We start from the raw sequence: 21,083 nt of genomic DNA on the forward strand, positions 1-21,083 counted from the left end.
GGGACATGGAATAGTTTGGGCAAATCAGGTAAAGGAGAATCCTAGAGATTTTATATTAAGAGCAAAAGTGTAGGTGGGAAGTGAAGAGGTCCCTTTATGGATCAACGTATCGGCCACATGTGAAGCCACAGGAGATGAGAATGTGTTGAATATTCCTCACCTGGATTCACCAGGAAGAAGGTCGTGGAGCTCGGGAATTCAGGGGAATTAATGTCCACCTCACAAAAGAGGGGTTGCTAGTGGTTTGAAAGCGTTTAAAGACATTCTAGCCTTAGAGGGAGTACAGAGAAGGTTCACCAGATTGATCCCTGGGATGGCAGGACTTTCATATGAAGAAAGACTGGATAGACTGGGCTTGTACTCGCTGGAATTTAGAAGACTGTGGGGGGATCTTATAGAAACATATAAAATTCTTAAGGGGTTGGAGAGGCTAGATGCAGGAAGATTGTTCCCGATGTTGGGGAAGTCCAGAACCAGGGGTCACAGCTTAAGGATAAGGGGGAAGTCTTTTAGGACCAAGATGAGAAAACATTTCTTCACACAGAGTGGTGAGTCTGTGGAATTCTCTGCCACAGAAGGTAGTCGAGGCCAGTTCATTGGCTATATTTAAGAGGGAGTTAGATGTGGCCCTTGTGGCTAAAGGGATCAGGGGGTATGGAGAGAAGGCAGGTACAGGATACTGAGCTGGATGATCAGCCATGATCATATTGAATGGCGGTGCAGGCTCGAAGGGCCGAATGGCCTACTCCTGCACCTATTTTCTATGTTTCTATGGAACAGGACAGGCCACTTGAGCCATGCTATAGGATCACAACCGTCCCAACATTCCCCAACTCTCCCAGTCTTTGCAGGGGCAGCAAAGCTCAGCAATAATGTCCACTCTGCCACCATGGCACCAGTAATGCCCACTCTGCCACCATGGCACCAGTAATGCCCACTATCACACACCAGTAATGCCCACTATCACACACCAGTAATGCCCACTATCATGTACCAGTAATGCCCACTCTGGCACCAGTAATGCCCACTCTGGTACCAGTAATGCCCACTATCATGTACCAGTAATGCCCACTCTGGCACCAGTAATGCCCACTCTGGTACCAGTAATGCCCACTATCACACTCCAGTAATGCCCACTATCATGTACCAGTAATGCCCACTCTGGCACCAGTAATGCCCACTCTGGCACCAGTAATGCCCACTCTGGTACCAGTAATGCCCACTATCACACACCAGTAATGCCCACTCTGGTACCAGTAATGCCCACTATCACACTCCAGTTATGCCCACCCTTCCACCAGTGATGCCCACTCTGGCACCAGTAATGCCCACTATCATGCACCAGTAATGCCCACTCTGGCACCAGTAATGCCCACTCTGGCACCAGTAATGCCCACTCTGGCACCAGTAATGCCCACTCTGGTACCAGTAATGCCCACTATCATGTACCAGTAATGCCCACTCTGGTACCAGTAATGCCCACTATCATGTACCAGTAATGCCCACTCTGGTACCAGTAATACCCTCTATCACACTGCAGTTATGCCCACCCTGCCACCAGTGATGCCCACTCTGCCATCCTGGCACCAGTAGAGTGATTCAGCGCAGAAACAGGCCATTCGGCCCAACTTGCCTGCACCAACCAACATGTCCCATCTTCGTTAGTCCCAACTGCTTGCATTTGGTCCGTCTATATACTAAAACTCTCGTTTGTTATCTTGTTTGTGACTGAACTTCAGCCAAAACGGTACACGATGGCGTGACAATTGTAGGCCCACCTTACTCACCATTGTCACTTTAGTGATCATGCAAGTAAACCTGCGAGATGCGATAGTCCCTGCCTCAACGATTTCCCCAGGCAGCTTGTTTCATACACCCACCACCCTCTGTGTGAAAAGGTCACACCTCTCGGGTTCCTATTAAATCTTTCCCCCTTCACCTGAAATGTATGACCTTTGGTTCTGGATTCCCCTACTGTGGATAAGAGACTATGTGTCTACACAGACTGTTCCACTCTATTACAGTATCCCAAAGTAATGCTCACCAATGTTGCAGTATTGCCCATTGTGCCATCTTGGCACCAGTAATGCCCTGTGTAGTGCCCAGTGTAATGCTCAGTGCAGTGCCCAGTGCAGTGCCCAGTGTAATGCCCATTGCAGTGCCCAGTGTAATGCCCAGTGCAGTGCCCATTGTGATGCCAGCGTAATGCCCAGTGCAGTGCCCAGTGTAATGCCCAGTGTAGTGCCCAGCGTAATGCCCAGTGCAGTGCCCAGTGTAATGCCCAGTGTAGTGCCCAGTGTAATGCCCAGTGCAGTGCCCAGTGCAGTGCCCAGTATAGTGCTCATTGCAGTGCCAAGTGTAACACCAGAATAATGCCCAGTGTAGTGCCCAGTGTAGGGCTTAGTGCAGTGCCCAGTGTAACACCAGAATAATGCCCAGTGTAGTGCCCAGTGTAACGCCCAGTGTAATGCCCAGTGTAATCCCAGTATAATGCCCAGTGTAGTGCTCAGTGCAGTGCCCAGTGTAACACCAGAATAATGCCCAGTGTAATCCCAGTGTAGTGCCCAGTGTAATGCCCATTGCAGTGCCCAAATGCAGTGCCCAGTGTAGTGCCCAGTGTAATCCCAGTGTAGTGCCCAGTGTAATGCCCAGTGTAATGCCCAGTGTAATCCCAGTATAACGCCCAGTGTAGTGCCCAGTGTAGTGCTCAGTGCAGTGCCCAGTGTAGTGCCCAGTGTAGTGCCCAGTGTAATGCCCAGTGTAATGCTCAGTGCAGTGCCCAGTATAATGCCCAGTGTAGTGCCCAGTGTAGTGCCCAGTGTAATGCCCATTGCAGTGCCCAGTGTAATGCCCAGTGCAGTGCCCATTGTGATGCCAGCGTAATGCCCAGTGCAGTGCCCAGTGTAATGCCCAGTGTAGTGCCCAGCGTAATGCCCAGTGCAGTGCCCAGTGTAATGCCCAGTGTAATCCCAGTATAACGCCCAGTGTAGTGCCCAGTGTAGTGCTCAGTGCAGTGCCCAGTGTAGTGCCCAGTGTAGTGCCCAGTGTAATGCCCAGTGTAATGCTCAGTGCAGTGCCCAGTATAATGCCCAGTGTACTGCCCAGTGTAGTGCCCAGTGTAATGCCCAGTGCAGTGCCCAGTGTAATGCCTAGTGTAGTGCCCAGCGTAATGCCCAGTGCAGTGCCCAGTGTAATGCCCAGTGTAGTGCCCAGTGTAATGCCCAGTGCAGTGCCCAGTGCAGTGCCCAGTATAGTGCTCATTGCAGTGCCAAGTGTAACACCAGAATAATGCCCAGTGTAGTGCCCAGTGTAATCCCAGTATAATGCCCAGTGTAGGGCTTAGTGCAGTGCCCAGTGTAACACCAGAATAATGCCCAGTGTAGTGCCCAGTGTAACGCCCAGTGTAATGCCCAGTGTAATCCCAGTATAATGCCCAGTGTAGTGCTCAGTGCAGTGCCCAGTGTAACACCAGAATAATGCCCAGTGTAATCCCAGTGTAGTGCCCAGTGTAATGCCCATTGCAGTGCCCAAATGCAGTGCCCAGTGTAGTGCCCAGTGTAATCCCAGTGTAGTGCCCAGTGTAACGCCCAGTGTAATGCCCAGTGTAATCCCAGTATAACGCCCAGTGTAGTGCCCAGTGTAGTGCTCAGTGCAGTGCCCAGTGTAGTGCCCAGTGTAGTGCCCAGTGTAATGCCCAGTGTAATGCTCAGTGCAGTGCCCAGTATAATGCCCAGTGTAGTGCCCAGTGTAGTGCCCAGTGTAATGCCCAGTGTAGTGCCCAGTGTAGTGCCCAGTGTAGTGCCCAGTGTAGTGCCCAGTGTAACACCAGTGTAGTGCCCAGTGTAGTGCCCAGTGTAGTGCCCAGTGTAATCACCATGACCAGAGTCCCAGTTCCATTGGTATATTTATCACGGGCCATTCTATCCAATAATCATAGTGGGCCACGTAACAAAGATTTCTCAGCCAATTTAATAACGTTCTCAATCACAGAAGTAATAAAGCCATCGTGTGGTGCGTTCCCAGCCACAAATCTAATAAACCTGTCTGTGTTATCTAATAATTCTGAGCTCCCAGCATGTAACTCAATGGTTCCCATTTAATATCAGCTGCCGTCTTAAGTAGTTCAATAACAGCACCATGAATATTGATCTTTTTCAAAAGACTGCTTGTTCGGAAGGCAAGGGGAGTTCTGATGAGACCTTGACCAAGTCATGCGTTCCTTAGAGAGAACTTGCAGATCGAGTTTTATTTAGTTGTAGATTTAGAGATACAGCATGGAAACAGGCTCTTTGGCCCACCGGTCCACACCGACCATCGATCACCCCGTACACTAGTCCTATGTTAGCCCACTTTCCCATCCAGTGCCAACACACGAGGGGCAATTTACAGAAGCCAATTAACCTACAAACCTGTGTAGGAAGGAACTGCAGATGCTGCTTTAAACTGAAGATAGACATAGGTTGTTGGAGTAACTCAGCGGGACAGGCAGCATCTCTGGAGAGAAGGAATGGGTGGCGTTTCTGGGTTGAGACCCTTCTTCAGAAGAAGAGTCTCGATCCGAAACGTCATCCATTCCTTCTCTCCAGAGATGCTGCTTGTCCCGCTGAGTTACTCCAACAACCTATGTCTATCTTCAGTTTAAAGCAGCAGCTGCAGTTCCTTCCTACACATGTACCTGTCCAAGTGTCTTTTAAATGTGGTTATAGTCCCTGCCTCAACTACCTCCTCCGGCACCTCGTTCCACACATCCACCAGCCTCTGTGTGGAAATGTTGTCCCTCAGGTTCCTATTAAATCTTTCCTCTCTCACTTTAAACCTATGTCCACTGGTTCTTGATCCCCCTACTCTGGGTAAAAGACTGGGTGCATTCTCCTTCTGGGAGAAATCAAGTTAGGTAGATGTTGGGACAAAGACCAGAGATGAAAGTAGGAGATGTGAGATAGAGTTGCAAATTGTGAAGCCAGAGGAAGGAATATAGGATGAGGGGGAGAGGGAAGAGAGAAAGGTGTCTTGGTTGAATGGCAGAGTGGACTCGATGGGCTGAATGGCCTCATTGTGTTCTTATGTATATGGTCATGGGTGCTGTTCCAGCTGGGACACAGGGGAGGGGGGAGGTGATACAGGTTACACAAATTGGAGCATTCAGTGTTCATGCCGTTGGGGGTTATATCTGGTCAGGCAACGGTACTGTGTATGGAGGGAATGCACGATGTTTAATGGATTGTTGACAGCTGGAACATCTGTGCACAGCTGGAACATCTGTGCACAGCTGGAACATCTGTGCACAGCTGCATCCCTCCTACATTGGTGAAGTTGTATCAAGGCACAGAGTGCTGGAGTAACTCAGCGGGTCAGGCAGCATCTGTGGAGAACATGGATAGGTGACGTTTCACAGAGTGCCGGAGTAACTCAGCGGGTCAGGCAGCATCTGTGGAGAACATGGATAGGTGACGTTTCACAGAGTGCTGGAGTAACTCAGCGGGTCAGGCAGCATCTGTGGAGAGCGTGGATAGGTGACGTTGTGAGTCAGCATCCTTCCAATGTTTGTACGTGAAGGAGCAGGGTCTGGATGTGATCAGGCTGGGGCTGGAGCTGTCCAGCACAGCCTTCTCCATGCTCACAACTCAAGAGATTTATCACTGAGGAAAACAAACTAAATTATAGACGAGAAAGAGCATTGGCACCTCTATCACGTCAGGCCTGTGGGCTGTTTGTACGGTGCAACATTAATATTGTTACCTGCCCACCCGCCCGCCCGCCACACTGGCAGTGCCCTGCGACTGTTTGTACTAACAAGGCTAATTACCTCAGCTTGCAACTGTTAATTTCCACAGGAAAAGCTCAGGTTATTACCCAATCAAGGTCCCATAAAACTCCCAACGAGTCTCTGACTGTGGTGTCACCGAATTCCTCACAGCAGAGGAAGGATTACAGATACCCAGTCCGTTCCAGTGGACTCATTGCAGCCTCTCGGCCGATGACCAGTGTTGTAGACTAATCTGAATTTCGAATTCGTTGCCACAGACGGCTGTGGAGGCCAAGTCAGGGTCTTGGTTATTATGGGTGTTGGGGGTTATGGGGAGAAGGCAGGAGAATGGGGTTGAGAGGGAGAGATGGATCAGCCATGATCCAATGGCGGGGTAGACTTGATGGGCCGAATGGCCAAATCCTGCTCCGATATCTTATGGTCTTCTGAACTGTGTCATCACTGTGAGCTGGGGAGGAGGGGGTCGGACAGATTGGCGTGGGCGTATGGTTCAGGAGGAAGGTAGGTCTCCCAGCTACTCATGGGGCATGTTTACAGGGGGGGGGGGGTGAACCCCAGGGCTGGTTGAATGAAGCAGAGCAGCAAGCAGAAGACCTTTGGCCTACAGATGCTGCTCAGTCACAGGGTCACTGGTGCATAACCAACCGTTCAACTTTCATTTGTTCCCCCTTCAATAGAACACTTTCTCACAATGTAGATGTGCTGTGAACCTCATCAACAAACAAAGATGGCTGATATTTCAAAACTGGGGTGAATTTTTTGGGGGAGAATCCACAGGTCCTGTGCTCATTCCTTGTTAAAGTGTTCATGCTTAAATCTCCGGCCAGTGTCGTGTCACCACGGATGCAGGAAGCAGGGAACGTGAGCGATGTGGGCATGTTCCCCGTATAGAGCCCGTCCCGTCCACTCTCCATCCGCCCCCGCCCACTCTCCATCAGCCCCCGTCCACTCTCCATCCGCCCCCGCCCACTCTCCATCAGCCCCCGTCCACTCTCCATCCGCCCCCGCCCACTCTCCATCAGCCCCCGTCCACTCTCCATCAGCCCCCGTCCACTCTCCATCAGCCCCCGTCCACTCTCCATCAGCCCCCGTCCACTCTCCATCCGCCCACGCCCACTCACCATCAGCCCGTGTCCACTCTCCATCAGCCCACGTCTACTCTCCATCAGCCCCAGTCCACTCTCCATCAGCCCGTGTCCACTCTCCATCAGCCCGTGTCCACTCTCCATCAGCCCGTGTCCACTCACCATCAGTCCGTGTCCACTCTCCATCAGCCCGTGTCCACTCTCCATCAGCCCCCGTCCACTCTCCATCCGCCCACGCCCACTCACCATCAGCCCGTGTCCACTCTGTCCATCAGCCAACGCCCACTCTCCATCAGCCCGTGTCCACTCTCCATCAGTCCCCGTCCACTCTCCATCAGTCCCCGTCCACTCTCCATCAGCCCGTGTCTACTCTCCATCAGCCCGTGTCCACTCTCCATCAGTCCCCGTCCACTCGCCATCAGGCCCCGTCCACTCTCCATCAGCCCGTGTCCACTCTCCATCAGCCCGTGTCCACTCTGTCCATCAGCCCACGTCCACTCTCCATCAGCCCACGTCCACTCTCCATCAGCCCGTGTCCACTCTGTCCATCAGCCCACGTCCACTCACCATCAGCCTCAGTCCACTCACCATCAGCCCCCGTCCACTCTCCATCAGCCCGTGTCCACTCTCCATCAGGCCCCGCCCACTCTCCATCAGGCCCCTCCCACTCTCCATCAGCCCCCGTCCACTCACCATCAGCCCGTGTCCACTCTCCATCAGCCCGTGTCCACTCTCCATCAGCCCACGTCCACTCTCCATCAGCCCGTGTCCACTCTCCATCAGCCCCCGTCCACTCTCCATCAGCTCCCGTCCACTCTCCATCAGCCCGTGTCCACTCTCCATCAGCCCCAGTCCACTCTCCATCAGCCCGTGTCCACTCTCCATCAGCCCGTGTCCACTCACCATCAGCCCACGTCCACTCTCCATCAGCCCGTGTCCACTCTCCATCAGCCCGTGTCCACTCTCCATCAGCCCGTGTCCACTCTCCATCAGCCCGTGTCCACTCTCCATCAGCCCGTGTCTACTCTCCATCAGCCCACGTCTACTCTCCATCAGCCCCAGTCCACTCTCCATCAGCCCGTGTCCACTCTCCATCAGCCCGTGTCCACTCACCATCAGCCTCCGTCCACTCTCCATCAGCCCGTGTCCACTCTCCATCAGCCCGTGTCCACTCTCCATCAGCCCGTGTCCACTCTGTCCATCAGCCAACGCCCACTCTCCATCAGCCCCAGTCCACTCTCCATCAGTCCCCGTCCACTCTCCATCAGCCCACGTCCACTGTCCATCAGCCCGTGTCCACTCTCCATCAGCCCACGCCCACTCTCCATCAGCCCGTGTCCACTCTCCATCAGCCCCCGTCCACTCTCCATCAGGCCCCGCCCACTCTCCATCAGCCCATGTCCACTGTCCATCAGCTCCCGTCCACTCTCCATCAGCCCCCGTCCACTCTCCATCAGCCCCCGTCCACTCTCCATCAGCCCACGTCCACTCTCCATCAGCCCACGCCCACTCTCCATCAGCCCGTGTCCACTCTCCATCAGCCCACGTCCACTCTCCATCAGCCCGTGTCCACTCTCCATCAGCCCCCGTCCACTCTCCATCAGTCCCCGTCCACTCTCCATCAGCCCGCGTCCATTCTCCATCAGGCCCCGCCCACTCTCCATCAGGCCCCGCCCACTCTCCATCAGGCCCCGCCCACTCTCCATCAGGCCCCGCCCACTCTCCATCAGCCCGTGTCCACTCACTCAAACACAGCTCCTCTCTACAGCCGCACTCAAAGCAGAGACCGGGCGTTTCCTGGAGATTAAAGGAATGTTGTGTCAGGTAGATCACCCCTTACATAGACTGGCGGAGTGGCTTTAGGGCCGAATGGCCTGCTCCAACATTATCCCCACACCTCATCATCCAACCCTCTACCCCCACACCCACCCCTCTGTACCCCCACCCAACCTTCTGTACCCCCACCCACCTCTCTGTCCCCACACCCACCCCTCTGTACCCCCACCCACCTCTCTGTACCCCCACCCACCTCTCTGTCCCCACACCCACCCCTCTGTACCCCCACCCACCTCTCTGTCCCCCCACCCACCTCTCTGTCCCCACACCCACCCCTCTGTACCCCAACCCACCTCTCTGTCCCCACACCCACCCCTCTGTACCCCCACCCACCTCTCTGTCCCCACACCCACCCCTCTGTACCCCCACCCAACCCTCTGCCCCCACACCCACCCCTCTGTACCCCCACCCACCTCTCTGTCCCCACACCCACCCCTCTGTACCCCCACCCAACCCTCTGCCCCCACACCCACCCCTCTGTACCCCCACCCACCTCTCTGTCCCCACACCCACCCCTCTGTACCCCCACCCACCCCTCTGTACCCCCACCCAACCCTCTGCCCCCACACCCACCCCTCTGTACCCCCACCCACCCCTCTGTACCCCCACCCAACCCTCTGCCCCCACACCCACCCCTCTGTCCCCACACCCACCCCTCTGTCCCCACACCCACCCCTCTGTCCCCACACCCACCCTTCTGTCCCCACACCCACCCCTCTGTGGGTGGGTTCACCCCTTGTCACACCCTCCCACGCATCACCCCTTCTGTGAGAGCACCTCCACATCTCCCCACCCATCCCCTGACATTCACAGGGTTAGTGGGGTTGGTCTGACACCGTATCTGGTCTCACCCTCAAGTGGAAACACCATCTGCACCTCAGCTCGATGAAGACCCCCATCAAGGTCACGGCCCCTCCCTCCCCCTCTCTCTCCCCCTCTCCCCGCACCTGCCCCCCCGACCTCTCCCTCCCCTCCCCCTCTCTCTCCCCACCCTGACCTCCCCCTCTCCGTCCCCATCTTTCTCGCCCACTCCCCGCCCTGACCTCCCCCTCTCTCTCCCCCTCTCTCTCCCCCTTTCCCTCCCCCTCTCTCCCCTGCCCGCCCTGACCCCCTCTCCCTCCCCCTCTCTCCGCCCCTGCCCGCCCTGACCCCCCCTCTCTCCCCTGCCCGCCCCGACCTGCCTTCCTGCCGTGGGCACGGTGGAACTGTGCCTGTCATTGGTGGTGGGAAGGTTTGGGCACAGCTCATGTGGATTGGACTTTGAAATCTGAGACTGAAGATTGAAGGTGATGTGTGTCACCAGGGCCCCCCCTCTATACTGACTGTCAATATGTGTGCTCTGAAATTAATTTTCGTCCTTTTTTTGCGGGTTGGAAGGTATTTAAAAAATAATTCTGAACACAAAGTTAGCCGGGGTGAGGTGACTTGGGCGTGGGCTTTGGTACATGTGGGCAGAGGGGTTCCTGTGTGTGTGGGTGTGTGTGTGGGGTGTGTGTGTGGGTGCGTGTGAGGTCTGCACTAGGGTACCTGCAGTAGTAAGTGTGAGCGGAGTGCTTTGCACGTGTGATTTTGACCCCAGATTTCCCCACAAGGCCAGAGACCAGCCCACAGTTAACACTGGTTCACAACGTGATCCCATTCACCCATGAACTCTCCCACTAATCCAGTCTCCTGACATTCCCATCGACCTCCCCCAGATTCTACCACACTCCTACACACTGGGGGGCAATTTACATCTTTGGGATGTGGGAGACCGAAGCACCCGGAAAAAACCCACTCTGTCACCAGGAGAACGTGCAAACTCCACAGACAGCAGGCGAGGTTGCAGGAGGCGTGGATGAGCCTCGTCCTGGCCGGGTGCACATGGATGCCAACAACGATAGGGGCCAGGCGGCATCTCTGGAGATAAAGGATGGGTGATGTTTCGAGTCAGGACCCTTCTTCAGATCTCCCGACCCAAAATGTCACCTATCCTTGTTCTCCAGAGATGCCGCATGACTCGCTGAGTTACTCCAGCACTTTGTGACGGCCTTTCCTATCCATGTACCTGCCCAGGTGTCTTTTATCTGCCTCAACCACTTCCCCAGGCAGCTTGGTCCGAATAAACCCTATGTGGAAATGTTGCCCCTCGGGTCTCCTTTAAATTTCTTCCCTCTCACCTTAAACACGTGCCCTCTAATTCTGGAATTAGCTGCCCTGGGAAATAGATTGTGAGCATCTGCCCTATCAGGTCATCTAGGGATAGTCATCGCGGCTTTGTTCACGGCAGGTCATGTCTGACAAAGGTGGTAGAGCTGGTTGAGGAGGGAGGATGAAGACAGGAGAGAGGCATTTGTCTACATAGACATTGGTAAAGCATCACACGAGGTCCCTCAAGATGGGCGAATCCAAACGATGAAGATACATGGGATCCATGACTACTTGCTGGTTTGGATTCAGAACTGGTTAACCCATGGAAGTCAGAGGGTTGAGGTGGAAGGAGGTTAACCAGGCTGGAGGTCTGGGGCCAGTGAAGTTCCACAGAGGTCTGTGCTGGGACCTCTGTTGTTTGTGGTATATATATATATATATATATATGTATAAATGACTGACTTAAATATGGATCTAAATATAGTTGTGGAAGATAAATATAGTTCATTAAAATTGCTGCAGATAGTGAAGCGGGCTGTCAAATGATCCAGCAGGATGCAGATAGTCATAGATATGACAGGCAGAGTTTAATCCAAGCAAATGTGATGTGTTGCACTTTAGGAGGTTGGATATCAGGGAAAGTACACACTAAATGGTCAGACCTCTAACGGCCTTGATGTCCAAGTTCATAGCTCCCTGAAAGTGACAACACAAGTAGAGTGGTAAAGAAGGCGTATGGTATGGTATGGTATGGTATGGTACGCCTGCCTTCATTGGTCAAGAGTCACGTCCTGTAGCAGCTCAAAGTTGGAGAGTCGTGCACAGTTGTGGTCATCTCATTACAGGATGTAGAGGCTTTGGAGAGGGTGCAGAGGAGGTGTACCAGGACGCTGCCTGGATTAGAGGGTGTGAGCTACAGGGAGAGGTTGGATTAGAGGGTGTGAGCTACAGGGAGAGGTTGGAGAGGGTACAGAGGAGGTATACCAGGACGCTGTCTGGATTAGAGGGTGTGAGCTACAGGGAGAGGTTGGATTAGAGGGTGTGAGCTACAGGGAGAGGTTGGAGAGGGTACAGAGGAGGTATACCAGAACACTGCCTGGATTAGAGGGTGTGAGCTACAGGGAGAGGTTGGATTAGAGGGTGTGAGCTACAGGGAGAGGTTGGATTAGAGGGCTTCAGTTACAGGGAGAGGTTGGATTAGAGGGCTTCAGTTACAGGGAGAGGTTGGAGAGAGTGCAGAGGAGGTGTACCAGAACACTGCCTGGATTAGAGGGCTCCAGCTACAGGGAGAGGTTGGATTAGAGGGCTCCAGCTACAGGGAGAGGTTGGATTAGAGGGCTCCAGTTACAGGGGGAGGGTGGATTAGAGGGCTCCAGCTACAGGGAGAGGTTGGATTAGAGGGCTCCAGCTACAGGGGGAGGTTGGATTAGAGGGCTCCAGCTACAGGGAGAGGTTGGATTAGAGGGCTCCAGTTACAGGGAGAGGTTGGATTAGAGGGCTCCAGTTACAGGGAGAGGTTGGAGAGAGTGCAGAGGAGGTGTACCAGAACACTGCCTGGATTAGAGGGCTCCAGTTACAGGGAGAGGTTGGATTAGAGGGCTTCAGTTACAGGGAGAGGTTGGAGAGAGTGCAGAGGAGGTGTACCAGAACACTGCCTGGATTAGAGGGCTCCAATTACAGGGAGAGGTTGGATTAGAGGGCTCCAGTTACAGGGAGAGGTTGGATTAGAGGGCTCCAATTACAGGGAGAGGTTGGATTAGAGGGTTCCAGTTACAGGGAGAGGTTGGATTAGAGGGCTCCAGTTACAGGGAGAGGTTGGATTAGAGGGCTCCAGTACAGGGAGAGGGTGGATTAGAGGGCTCCAGTTACAGGGAGAGGTTGGATGGACTTGGATTGTTTTCCGTGAAACGTCAGATACACTTGAGGGAAGTATATAATATTCTGAGAGGCACAGATAGGGTAGACAGTCAGAACCTTTCTCACAGGGTGGAAATGTCTAATAGAGAGCAGGCAGGTAGCTATATGGATGATTCAGGATAATCCAGGGAGATTTATCACAAAAAGGGGAAAAGGGTAACTAGAGAGTGAATCAAAGCAGTCAACTCTGTGCGGAAACACAGGAGTTTGAGTAGGGCCTCAATGAGAAATTTCTCCTGTGTTTTCACTGTGGAGGAAGGCATGAGGACGGAGGAACTTGGGGCAGTCAATGGAAGTGTCTTTGAGAGCCGTCAGTATAATGGTTACGGAGGCTCCTAACACACATGTCCAAACACATACATCACTAGTGTAGATGGGACATGTTGGTCAGTGTGGGCAGGTTGGGCCCAGGGGACTGTTTCTGTGTCACTCGATAGATCCTTTAGGTGAGTGGGGCAAAGTTTAAAAGAAATATTCATGAAGTCACACAGCACGGAAACATCCCGACCAACGTACCCCATTGACACTGGTGCCCACCTGCCCATGTTTGGCCCATATCCCTCTGAACCTGTCCTGTCCATATACCTGTCCAACCAGGTGTGAGGACATGTTTCATCGTGAGCATGATGGGTGCCTGGAGTGGACTGCCAGATAGTGGAGGTGGATCCTAAATAACTCCAGATATTGCTTTTAGATCTGCTCTTGGATCATGGAATGGATGGAAATGGATCATGTGCAGGCAGAGATTAGTTTAACTTGGCACGTTGGGCACAGATATTGTGGGCCGAAGGGCCTGTTCCTGTGCTGTACAGTTCTGTATGTTATGGACCTCTGTCAGATCTACACAAAGCACCATTTGGTGGGGCAGTTAATTCCAGATTCCCTTTCAGGCTTCAGGGAACTCAGTTAAAGATTGACTTCTCTAACTTCACGTAGTCCCTGCTCTACCTCTCCATCCCCTCCCCCTTCCCAGTTCTCCCACCAGTCTTCCTGCCTCCTACTACATCCTATCCGTGTCCATCTGGGGCTTCAGGGAACAGCAACACTGCCCCTTATTCACCCGACAAACCCAGGCCTCCCGGCCTTTAGACTCAGCGAGTGCTCCCAACAACCCCAGCAAACCAGACCCAGAGCCCACCTTCACTCCCGCCCGCACCCTCTGTCCCCACTACTGTCTACCCACGACCGTCTCCCATCTCCTCGGTGCCCCGTCTCCCAGGGGAGGGGTACTGGACCTGTGTGGCAGGGGAGGGGCGGTACTGGCCCTGTCTCCCAGGGGGGGTCCTGGCTCTGTGTGGCTGCCCTTCCCAGGGGTTAGTTGGCCTGTAACGCTGGTGCCAGTGCTGGGGCGTGAGGGGGACAGGGGTTAGTTGGCCTGTAACGTTGGTGCCAGTGCTGGGCGTGAGGGAGAGAGAGAGGTAGCGCGGGAGCAGTGAGCCCTGAGTCAGATGTTGGGGGGCGGGAGTGGGGCGGGGAGGGGTGGAAGAAGGGAAGGAGGGAGGGAGGGAGGGCAAGGGAAAAAAAAGGATGAAAATATAACTGTGAAACTCGCATTTCAACATCAAGCATTGTTTTTTTTAAAAAAAGAAATGGAGAAAATTAGTTTCAGAATCTGTCGCTGAAAGAGATGATCTTGTCCCAGGAAATTCTTATGCAACTTTCTTTTTTGTAATTCTGTTTTTCTTCATGCAATAATCACACGGCCAATTTGTTGATGTAAGTTGCCTGTTATCCGTGATTCTTTCAAAGACATGCGATAGGCGTCTGTTTATTAGAGAGAGGGAGAGAGAGAAAAGGATAATCGTTAAAGGCTAATTAAATAAAACAACGTTGTTTCTTTCTGTAGTCAAACAAAGTAGATGTGGATTGTAAACGTAAGGGAGTTGTGGTGGGACTGAGGGTAGCTCTGTGTTACTGTGAGGAGTGAGTGGTGTGAGGAGTGAGTGAGGAGTGAGTGAGTGAGTGAGTGAGTGAGTGAGTGAGTGAGTGAGTGAGTGAGTGAGTGAGTGAGTGAGTGAGTGAGTGAGTGAGTGAGTGAGTAGTGGTGTGAGGAGTGTGTGAGGAATGAGGAGTGAGTGAGGAGTGAGGAGTGGTGTGAGGAGTGAGTGTGTGAGGAGTGAGTGGGTGAGGAGTGAGTGAGTGAGTGAGTGAGTGAGGAGTGAGTGAGGAGTGAGGGAGGAGTGAGGGAGTGAGTGAGTGAGTGAGTGAGTGGGTGGGTGAGTGAGTGAGTGAGTGAGTGAGGAGCGAGTGAGTGAGTGAGTGAGTGAGTGAGTGAGTGAGTGAGTGAGTGAGTGAGTGAGTGAGTGAGTGAGTGAGGAGTGAGTGAGTGAGGAGTGAGTGAGTGAGTGAGTGAGTGAGGAGTGAGTGAGGAGCGAGTGAGTGAGTGAGTGAGTAGTGATTGAGGAGTGAGTGAGTGAGGGAGTGAGTGAGGAGTGAGTGAGTGAGTGGGTGAGGGAGTGAGTGGGAGAGGAGTGTGTGAGGAGTGAGTGAGTGAGGAGTGAGTGAGTGAGGGAGTGAGTGAGTGAGGAGTGAGTGAGTGAGTGAGTGAGTGAGTGAGTGAGTGAGTGAGTGAGTGAGTGAGTGAGTGAGTGAGTGAGTGAGTGAGTGGTGAGTGAGGAGTGAGTGAGTGAGTGAGTGAGTGAGTGGTGAGTGAGGAGTGAGTGAGTGAGTGAGTGAGTGAGTGAGTGAGTGAGTGAGTGAGTGAGTGAGTGAGTGAGTGAGTGAGTGGTGAGTGAGTGAGTGAGGAGTGAGTGAGGAGTGAGTGAGTGAGTGAGTAAGTGAGGAGTGAGTGAGGAGTGAGTGAGTGAGTGAGTGAATGAGTGAGTGAGTGAGTGAGTGAGTGAGTGAGTGAGTGAGTGAGTGAGTGAGTGAGTGAGAGTGAGTGAGTGAGTGAGTGAGTGAGTGAGTGAGTGAGTGAGTGAGTGAGTGAGTGAGTGAGTGAGTGAGTGAGGAGTGAGTGGGTGAGTGAGGAGTGAGTGAGTGAGTGGGTGAGTGAGTGAGTGAGGTGTGAGGAGTGAGTGAGGAGTGCGTGAGTGAGTGAGGAGTGAGTGAGTGAGTGAGTGAGTGAGTGAGTGAGTGAGTGAGTGAGTGAGTGAGTGAGTGAGTGAGTGAGTGAGTGAGTGAGTGAGTGAGTGAGTGAGTGAGTGAGTGAGTGAGTGAGTGAGGAGTGAGTGGGTGAGTGAGGTGTGAGGAGTAAGTGTTGACCCTCACTTGTGCCTGTCTATGTCCCACAGTCAGTGAGTGAGTGAGTGAGCAAATGCTTGAGGAGTGAGGAGTGGTGTGAGGTGTGAGGAGTGTGCGAGAAGTGGGTGTAGGTCCTCACTTGCCTCCGTCTCTGTCCCACAGGAGATGAGGGGTGTATGAGTGAGTGGGTGAGTGAGGAGTGGGTGTGTGAGGAGCGATGTGAGTGAGTGAGTGTGTGAGGCGTGTGTGGGGCGTGGGTGTGTGAGGAGTGATGTGAGTGAGTGAGTGAGTGAGTGTGTGAGGCGTGTGTGGGGCGTGAGTGTGTGAGGCGTGGGTGTGTGAGGAGTGATGTGTGAGGAGTGATGTGAGTGAGTGAGTGTGTGGGGCGTGGGTGTGTGAGGAGTGATGTGAGTGAGTGAGGCGTGTGTGAGGCGTGTGTGTGTGAGGTGTGGGTGTAGGTCCTCACTTGTGCCCGTCTCTGCCCTACAGGAGGTGAGCTCATTCTGCCCATAATCACAGAGGACAGTGTGGAAGTGGGTGTGTGAGGCGTGTGTGTGTGAGTGTGTGAGTGTGTGAGGTGTGTGAGGCGTGAGTGTGCGAGGCGTGGGTGTGTAGGTCCTCACTTGTGCCCGTCTCTGCCCTACAGGAGGTGAGCTCATTCTGCCCATAATCACAGAGGATGGTGTGGAGGTGTGAGGCGTGTGTGTGTGAGGAGTGAGTGTGTGAGGCGTGTGTGTGAGTGTGTGAGGCGTGAGTGTGCGAGGCGGTGTGTAGGTCCTCACTTGTGCCCGTCTCTGCCCTACAGGAGGTGAGCTCATTCTGCCCATAATCACAGAGGACAGTGTGGAAGTGGGTGTGTGAGGCGTGAGTGTGTGAGGCGTGTGTGTGTGTGTGTGTGTGTGTGTGAGGTGTGAGTGTGCGAGGCGTGGGTGTGTAGGTCTTCATTTGTGCCCGTCTCTGCCCTACAGGAGGTGAGCTCATTCTGCCCATAATCACAGTGTGGAAGTGGTGGTGTGAGGTGTGTGTGTGTGAGTGTGTGAGGAGTGAGTGTGTGAGGTGTGAGTGTGCGAGGCGGTGTGTAGGTCCTCACTTGTGCCCGTCTCTGCCCTACAGGAGGTGAGCTCATTCTGCCCATAATCACAGTGTGGAAGTGGTGGTGTGAGGTGTGTGTGTGTGAGTGTGTGAGTGTGTGTGAGTGTGTGAGGCGTGAGTGTGCGAGGCGGTGTGTAGGTCCTCACTTGTGCCCGTCTCTGCCCTACAGGAGGTGAGCTCATTCTGCCCATAATCACAGAGGACGGTGTGGAGGTGGCGTCTCTGGTCACCCGTTCCCCGTTTGTGGGGCCGGCACCGACGTTGCGGCCACTGTCTCCAGGTGCCCAGGCCACCCGCGAGTCGCTGAGTGTCCCGGGCCCTGAGCTGGGGCCCTGCCTGTCGGGGCGGGAGGACGACTGTGATGAGGTGCTGGTGGCTTCGGGCCTGGGCTCCGGAGAGCTGTTTGACTCCAGCTTCCCCCCGAGTGACGACGAGGACTTTTACTCCACGTTCCCCCTAGTGACGGACCGCACGTTGCTGGGTGGGGGCCCGGTCTCCCCGGCCTCCCCCGCCCGCTCCCTGCCCGTCCCCGCCGGCTCTCCCCCCGCCACCCCGGTCCCCACCTCCGCCTCCCCCGACATGATCCGCAAACTCCCAGCCGGCAAACTCAACACCCGAGACCACCCTCGAGCCCCCGCCCTGCCCACCCAGCCGTCGGGGGGTCGCCAGGCACGCCGGCCCTCGGTAACCGGTGGCCCCCGTCTGCCCACAGCCCGGCCTAGTGGGCCCGGGGCCCCTGGAGCTGTGGAGGTGATCCGTGAGTCCAGCAGTACGACGGGCATGGTTGTGGGGATCGTGGCAGCCGCTGCCCTCTGCATCCTCATCCTTCTCTACGCCATGTACAAGTATCGCAACCGCGATGAGGGATCGTACCAGGTAGACCAGAGTCGCAACTACATCAGCAACTCAGCCCAGAGCAACGGGGCCCTCCTGAAAGACAAGACCCCCAGTGCTGCCAACGCCACCCCTCCCAGTGGCAGCAAGGCCAAGGCCAAGAGGAACAAGGACAAGGAGTATTATGTCTGAGCAGCCGGCACGGCAGGCGGGCGGGCGGGCGAGCAAGGGGGCGGGGGGCAAGGGGGAGCAAAACTCACTCAAAACTCCCTCCCCCTCCCTCCCCAACAACTCCCCTCCCTCCCCACCCTATTCCCACTCTCCCCAATATCATCCTCTCCTCCACCCCCTATCCCATTCCTCACCTCCACCTTAACTTCTCCACTCCCATCATCACTCTCCCTCCCATCTCCCTGCCCCATTAACCTCCCTCCATCCTCCCCTCCCCCCCCGCCCCTCTCCATCCTCCCCTCTCCCTGCCCCATTAACCTCCCTCCATCCTCCCCTCCCCCGCCCCTCTCCATCCTCCCCTCTCCCTGCCCCATTAACCTCCCTCCATCCTCCCCTCCCCCCCCGCCCCTCTCCATCCCCACACCTCTCCCTCGGTCCACCTCCCCTCAGTCCTCTTTACCTCCCTCCGCTCCCCCTCCCCTCTCCTTCCTGTCCCACCCGCCCCTCTTCCCCCTTTATCCCTCCCCTCTGCCCCCTCACTCTCCCCCTCTGCCCCCTCTGCTCAGCCCCCCCCCTCTGCCCACTCTGCCTCCTCTCCCCCCCCCGCCCCCTCTCTGCCCGGTCCCTCTCTGCCCCTCTCTCCCCCCCTCTGGTGCCAGTCTGTGGCCCAGCCCAGCCCGTGTACCCCCCTCTGCCCCGTCTCTTCTCCTCCCCCCGCCCCCTCTCTGCCCCGTCTCTCTCCCCTTCCCCTCCTCTCTCCCCCCCTGCCCCCTCTCTCCCCTGCCCCTCCCCTGCCCCTCTCTCCCCCCCTCTGGTGCCGGTCTGTGGCCTAGCCCAGCCCCTGTACCACCCACTCTGCCGCCCAGCCGACCAGGATTCTGTTTCCCGTCTGCGATTTTGCTCCTGCGATTGTTTTTGTTCCAACCGCTGGGATTTCCGAGCATCTCGGGCTGTGAGCAGCGGACTAGCACGGCCGGAGACGGGCCGAACAGCCGCCGGACATTGAGTTGTGGAGAGCGGCTGTTGAGCCAGCGCCGCCTGTGGACTCCTGACCGACCCCGATGTGAGTGTGGGGGTAGAGAGGGGGTTGTCTACCCCTCTCTGTGTCTACCCCAGGACCACGGGAGAGACTTGTACCGCCCGGTTCATCGCTCACGTTGGTGCCGCCTTGATGTTGCAGCGTCTGACTGTATAGTATCGTCACTTCAAACCTATCCAGTTGTTTGTTTCAATAACCTTGAGGGAAAAGCTCCAAACATCCCCACTCCCCACCCCCTCTCTCCTCTCCCCACCCCCCTCTCCTCTCCCTACCCCCCTCTCCTCTCCCTACCCCCCTCTCCTCTCCCTACCCCCCTCTCCTCTCCCCACCCCTCTCTCCTCACCCCACCCCTCTCTCCTCACCCCAACCCTCTCTCCTCACCCCACCCCTCTCTTCTCTCCCCACCCCCTCTCTCCTCTCCCTACCCCCCTCTCCTCTCCCCACCCCCTCTCTCCTCTCCCTACCCCCCTCTCCTCTCCCCACCCCTCTCTCCTCACCCCACCCCTCTCTTCTCTCCCCACCCCCTCTCTCCTCTCCCTACCCCCCTCTCCTCTCCCCACCCCTCTCTCCTCACCCCAACCCTCTCTCCTCACCCCACCCCTCTCTCCTCACCCCACCCCTCTCTCCTCTCCCCACCCCCTCTCTCCTCTCCCTACCCCCCTCTCTTCTCCCTACCCCCCCCCTCTCCTCACCCCACCCCTCTCTCCTCTCCCCACCCCTCTCCCCACCCCCTCTCTCCTCTCCCCATCCCACTCCCCACCCCCTCTCTCCTCTCCCCACCCCTCTCTCCCACCCCTCTCTCCTCTCCCCACCCCTCTCTCCTCTCCCCAACCCTCTCCCCACCCCCTCTCTCCTCTCCCCACCCCCTCTCTCCTCTCCCCACCCCCTCTCTCCTCTCCCTACCCCCCTCTCCTCTCCCCACCCCTCTCTCCTCACCCCACCCCTCTCTCCTCTCCCCACCCCCTCTCTCCTCTCCCCACCCCTCTCTCCTCTCCCCAACCCTCTCCCCACCCCCTCTCTCCTCTCCCCACCCCCACTCTCCTCTCCCCACCCCCTCTCTCCTCTCCCCACCCCCACTCTCCTCTCCCCAACCCTCTCCCCACCCCCTCTCTCCTCTCCCCACCCCTCTCTCCTCTCCCCACCCCTCTCCCCACCCCTCTCTCCTCTCCCCACCCCCTCTCTCCTCTCCCCACCCCTCTCTCCTCTCCCCACCCCTCTCCCCACCCCTCTCTCCTCTCCCCTCCCTCCCTCAGCCCCGGGAACTTTGTACCTGTGTGTGTTTTGGGTGCTGCATTTAGCCGTGACGTGCCGCCTGGACGTGGAGGCCGGGGCCGGCGGCGGAGGGCAGGTGAGCGGCCGGTGAGATGTCTCGTCCATTGGGACCGCTCACCCCCAACACCAGTGACAGACTACAGCCAAAACCCCAATAAAGTTTGCCTGCCCTCCACCCACACCTGTGCGTTGTACAGTTGATATGACGGCTCGTTTCTGACGACTACATTTGTGTCTTGCCCGATGGATGGTCCATGATCCGAAGGAGTTTTCTATCATATTCTTGCCCGAGTTGAGATATTGGTGGAGCTGTGAATAATGTGTGATATCATATATCTCCATGTAATCAATGTTCTATGTAACGTGTTTCCAGTGACTGCTCCCATAAGTGTCAATCTACCCAAGGGAAATACAATTGATTATATACTTGCTACAGCCTGGCACTGGTTCTTTCTCAGTTACCATCTGTGGGCCATTCCCCGACATTGCTCTGTAACGGACATCCCAGCACTGTGGATGGGCCAGAGGCTGTGAGATGTGACTCCTTCCCCACTCCCCGTGGGGTAGGGGGTGTCTGATGTACCACCCCCTCCACCCACCCACCCACCCACCCACCCCCTCCACCCACCCTGCCACCCCAGCACCTCCCTGGCAGTGGTGGGACAGACTAACACCCCGCTACCTGTGGGACAGAGGTCTATGATGTACCACCCACCCCCTCCACCCACCCACCCCCTCCACCCACCCACCTCCCTGG

General features: G+C 55.7%; 1 protein-coding gene across 1 annotated transcript in view; it reads left to right on the top strand.

The window, feature by feature from the left end:
- Positions 1-18,075, top strand: part of LOC144609618 (neurexin-2-beta-like) — an 84,544-nt gene extending 66,469 nt beyond the window's left edge. Inside the window, exon 6 of the mRNA XM_078428116.1 lies at positions 17,180-18,075. Within this exon, the coding sequence (XP_078284242.1) occupies positions 17,180-18,036 (857 nt within the window). The 3' untranslated portion in view covers positions 18,037-18,075. The remainder of the gene's footprint in view (positions 1-17,179) is intronic.
- The last annotated feature ends 3,008 nt before the right edge of the window (positions 18,076-21,083 follow it).

This window comes from Rhinoraja longicauda, chromosome 34 (assembly GCF_053455715.1).
Source record: "Rhinoraja longicauda isolate Sanriku21f chromosome 34, sRhiLon1.1, whole genome shotgun sequence".
NCBI lineage: Eukaryota > Metazoa > Chordata > Chondrichthyes > Rajiformes > Arhynchobatidae > Rhinoraja > Rhinoraja longicauda.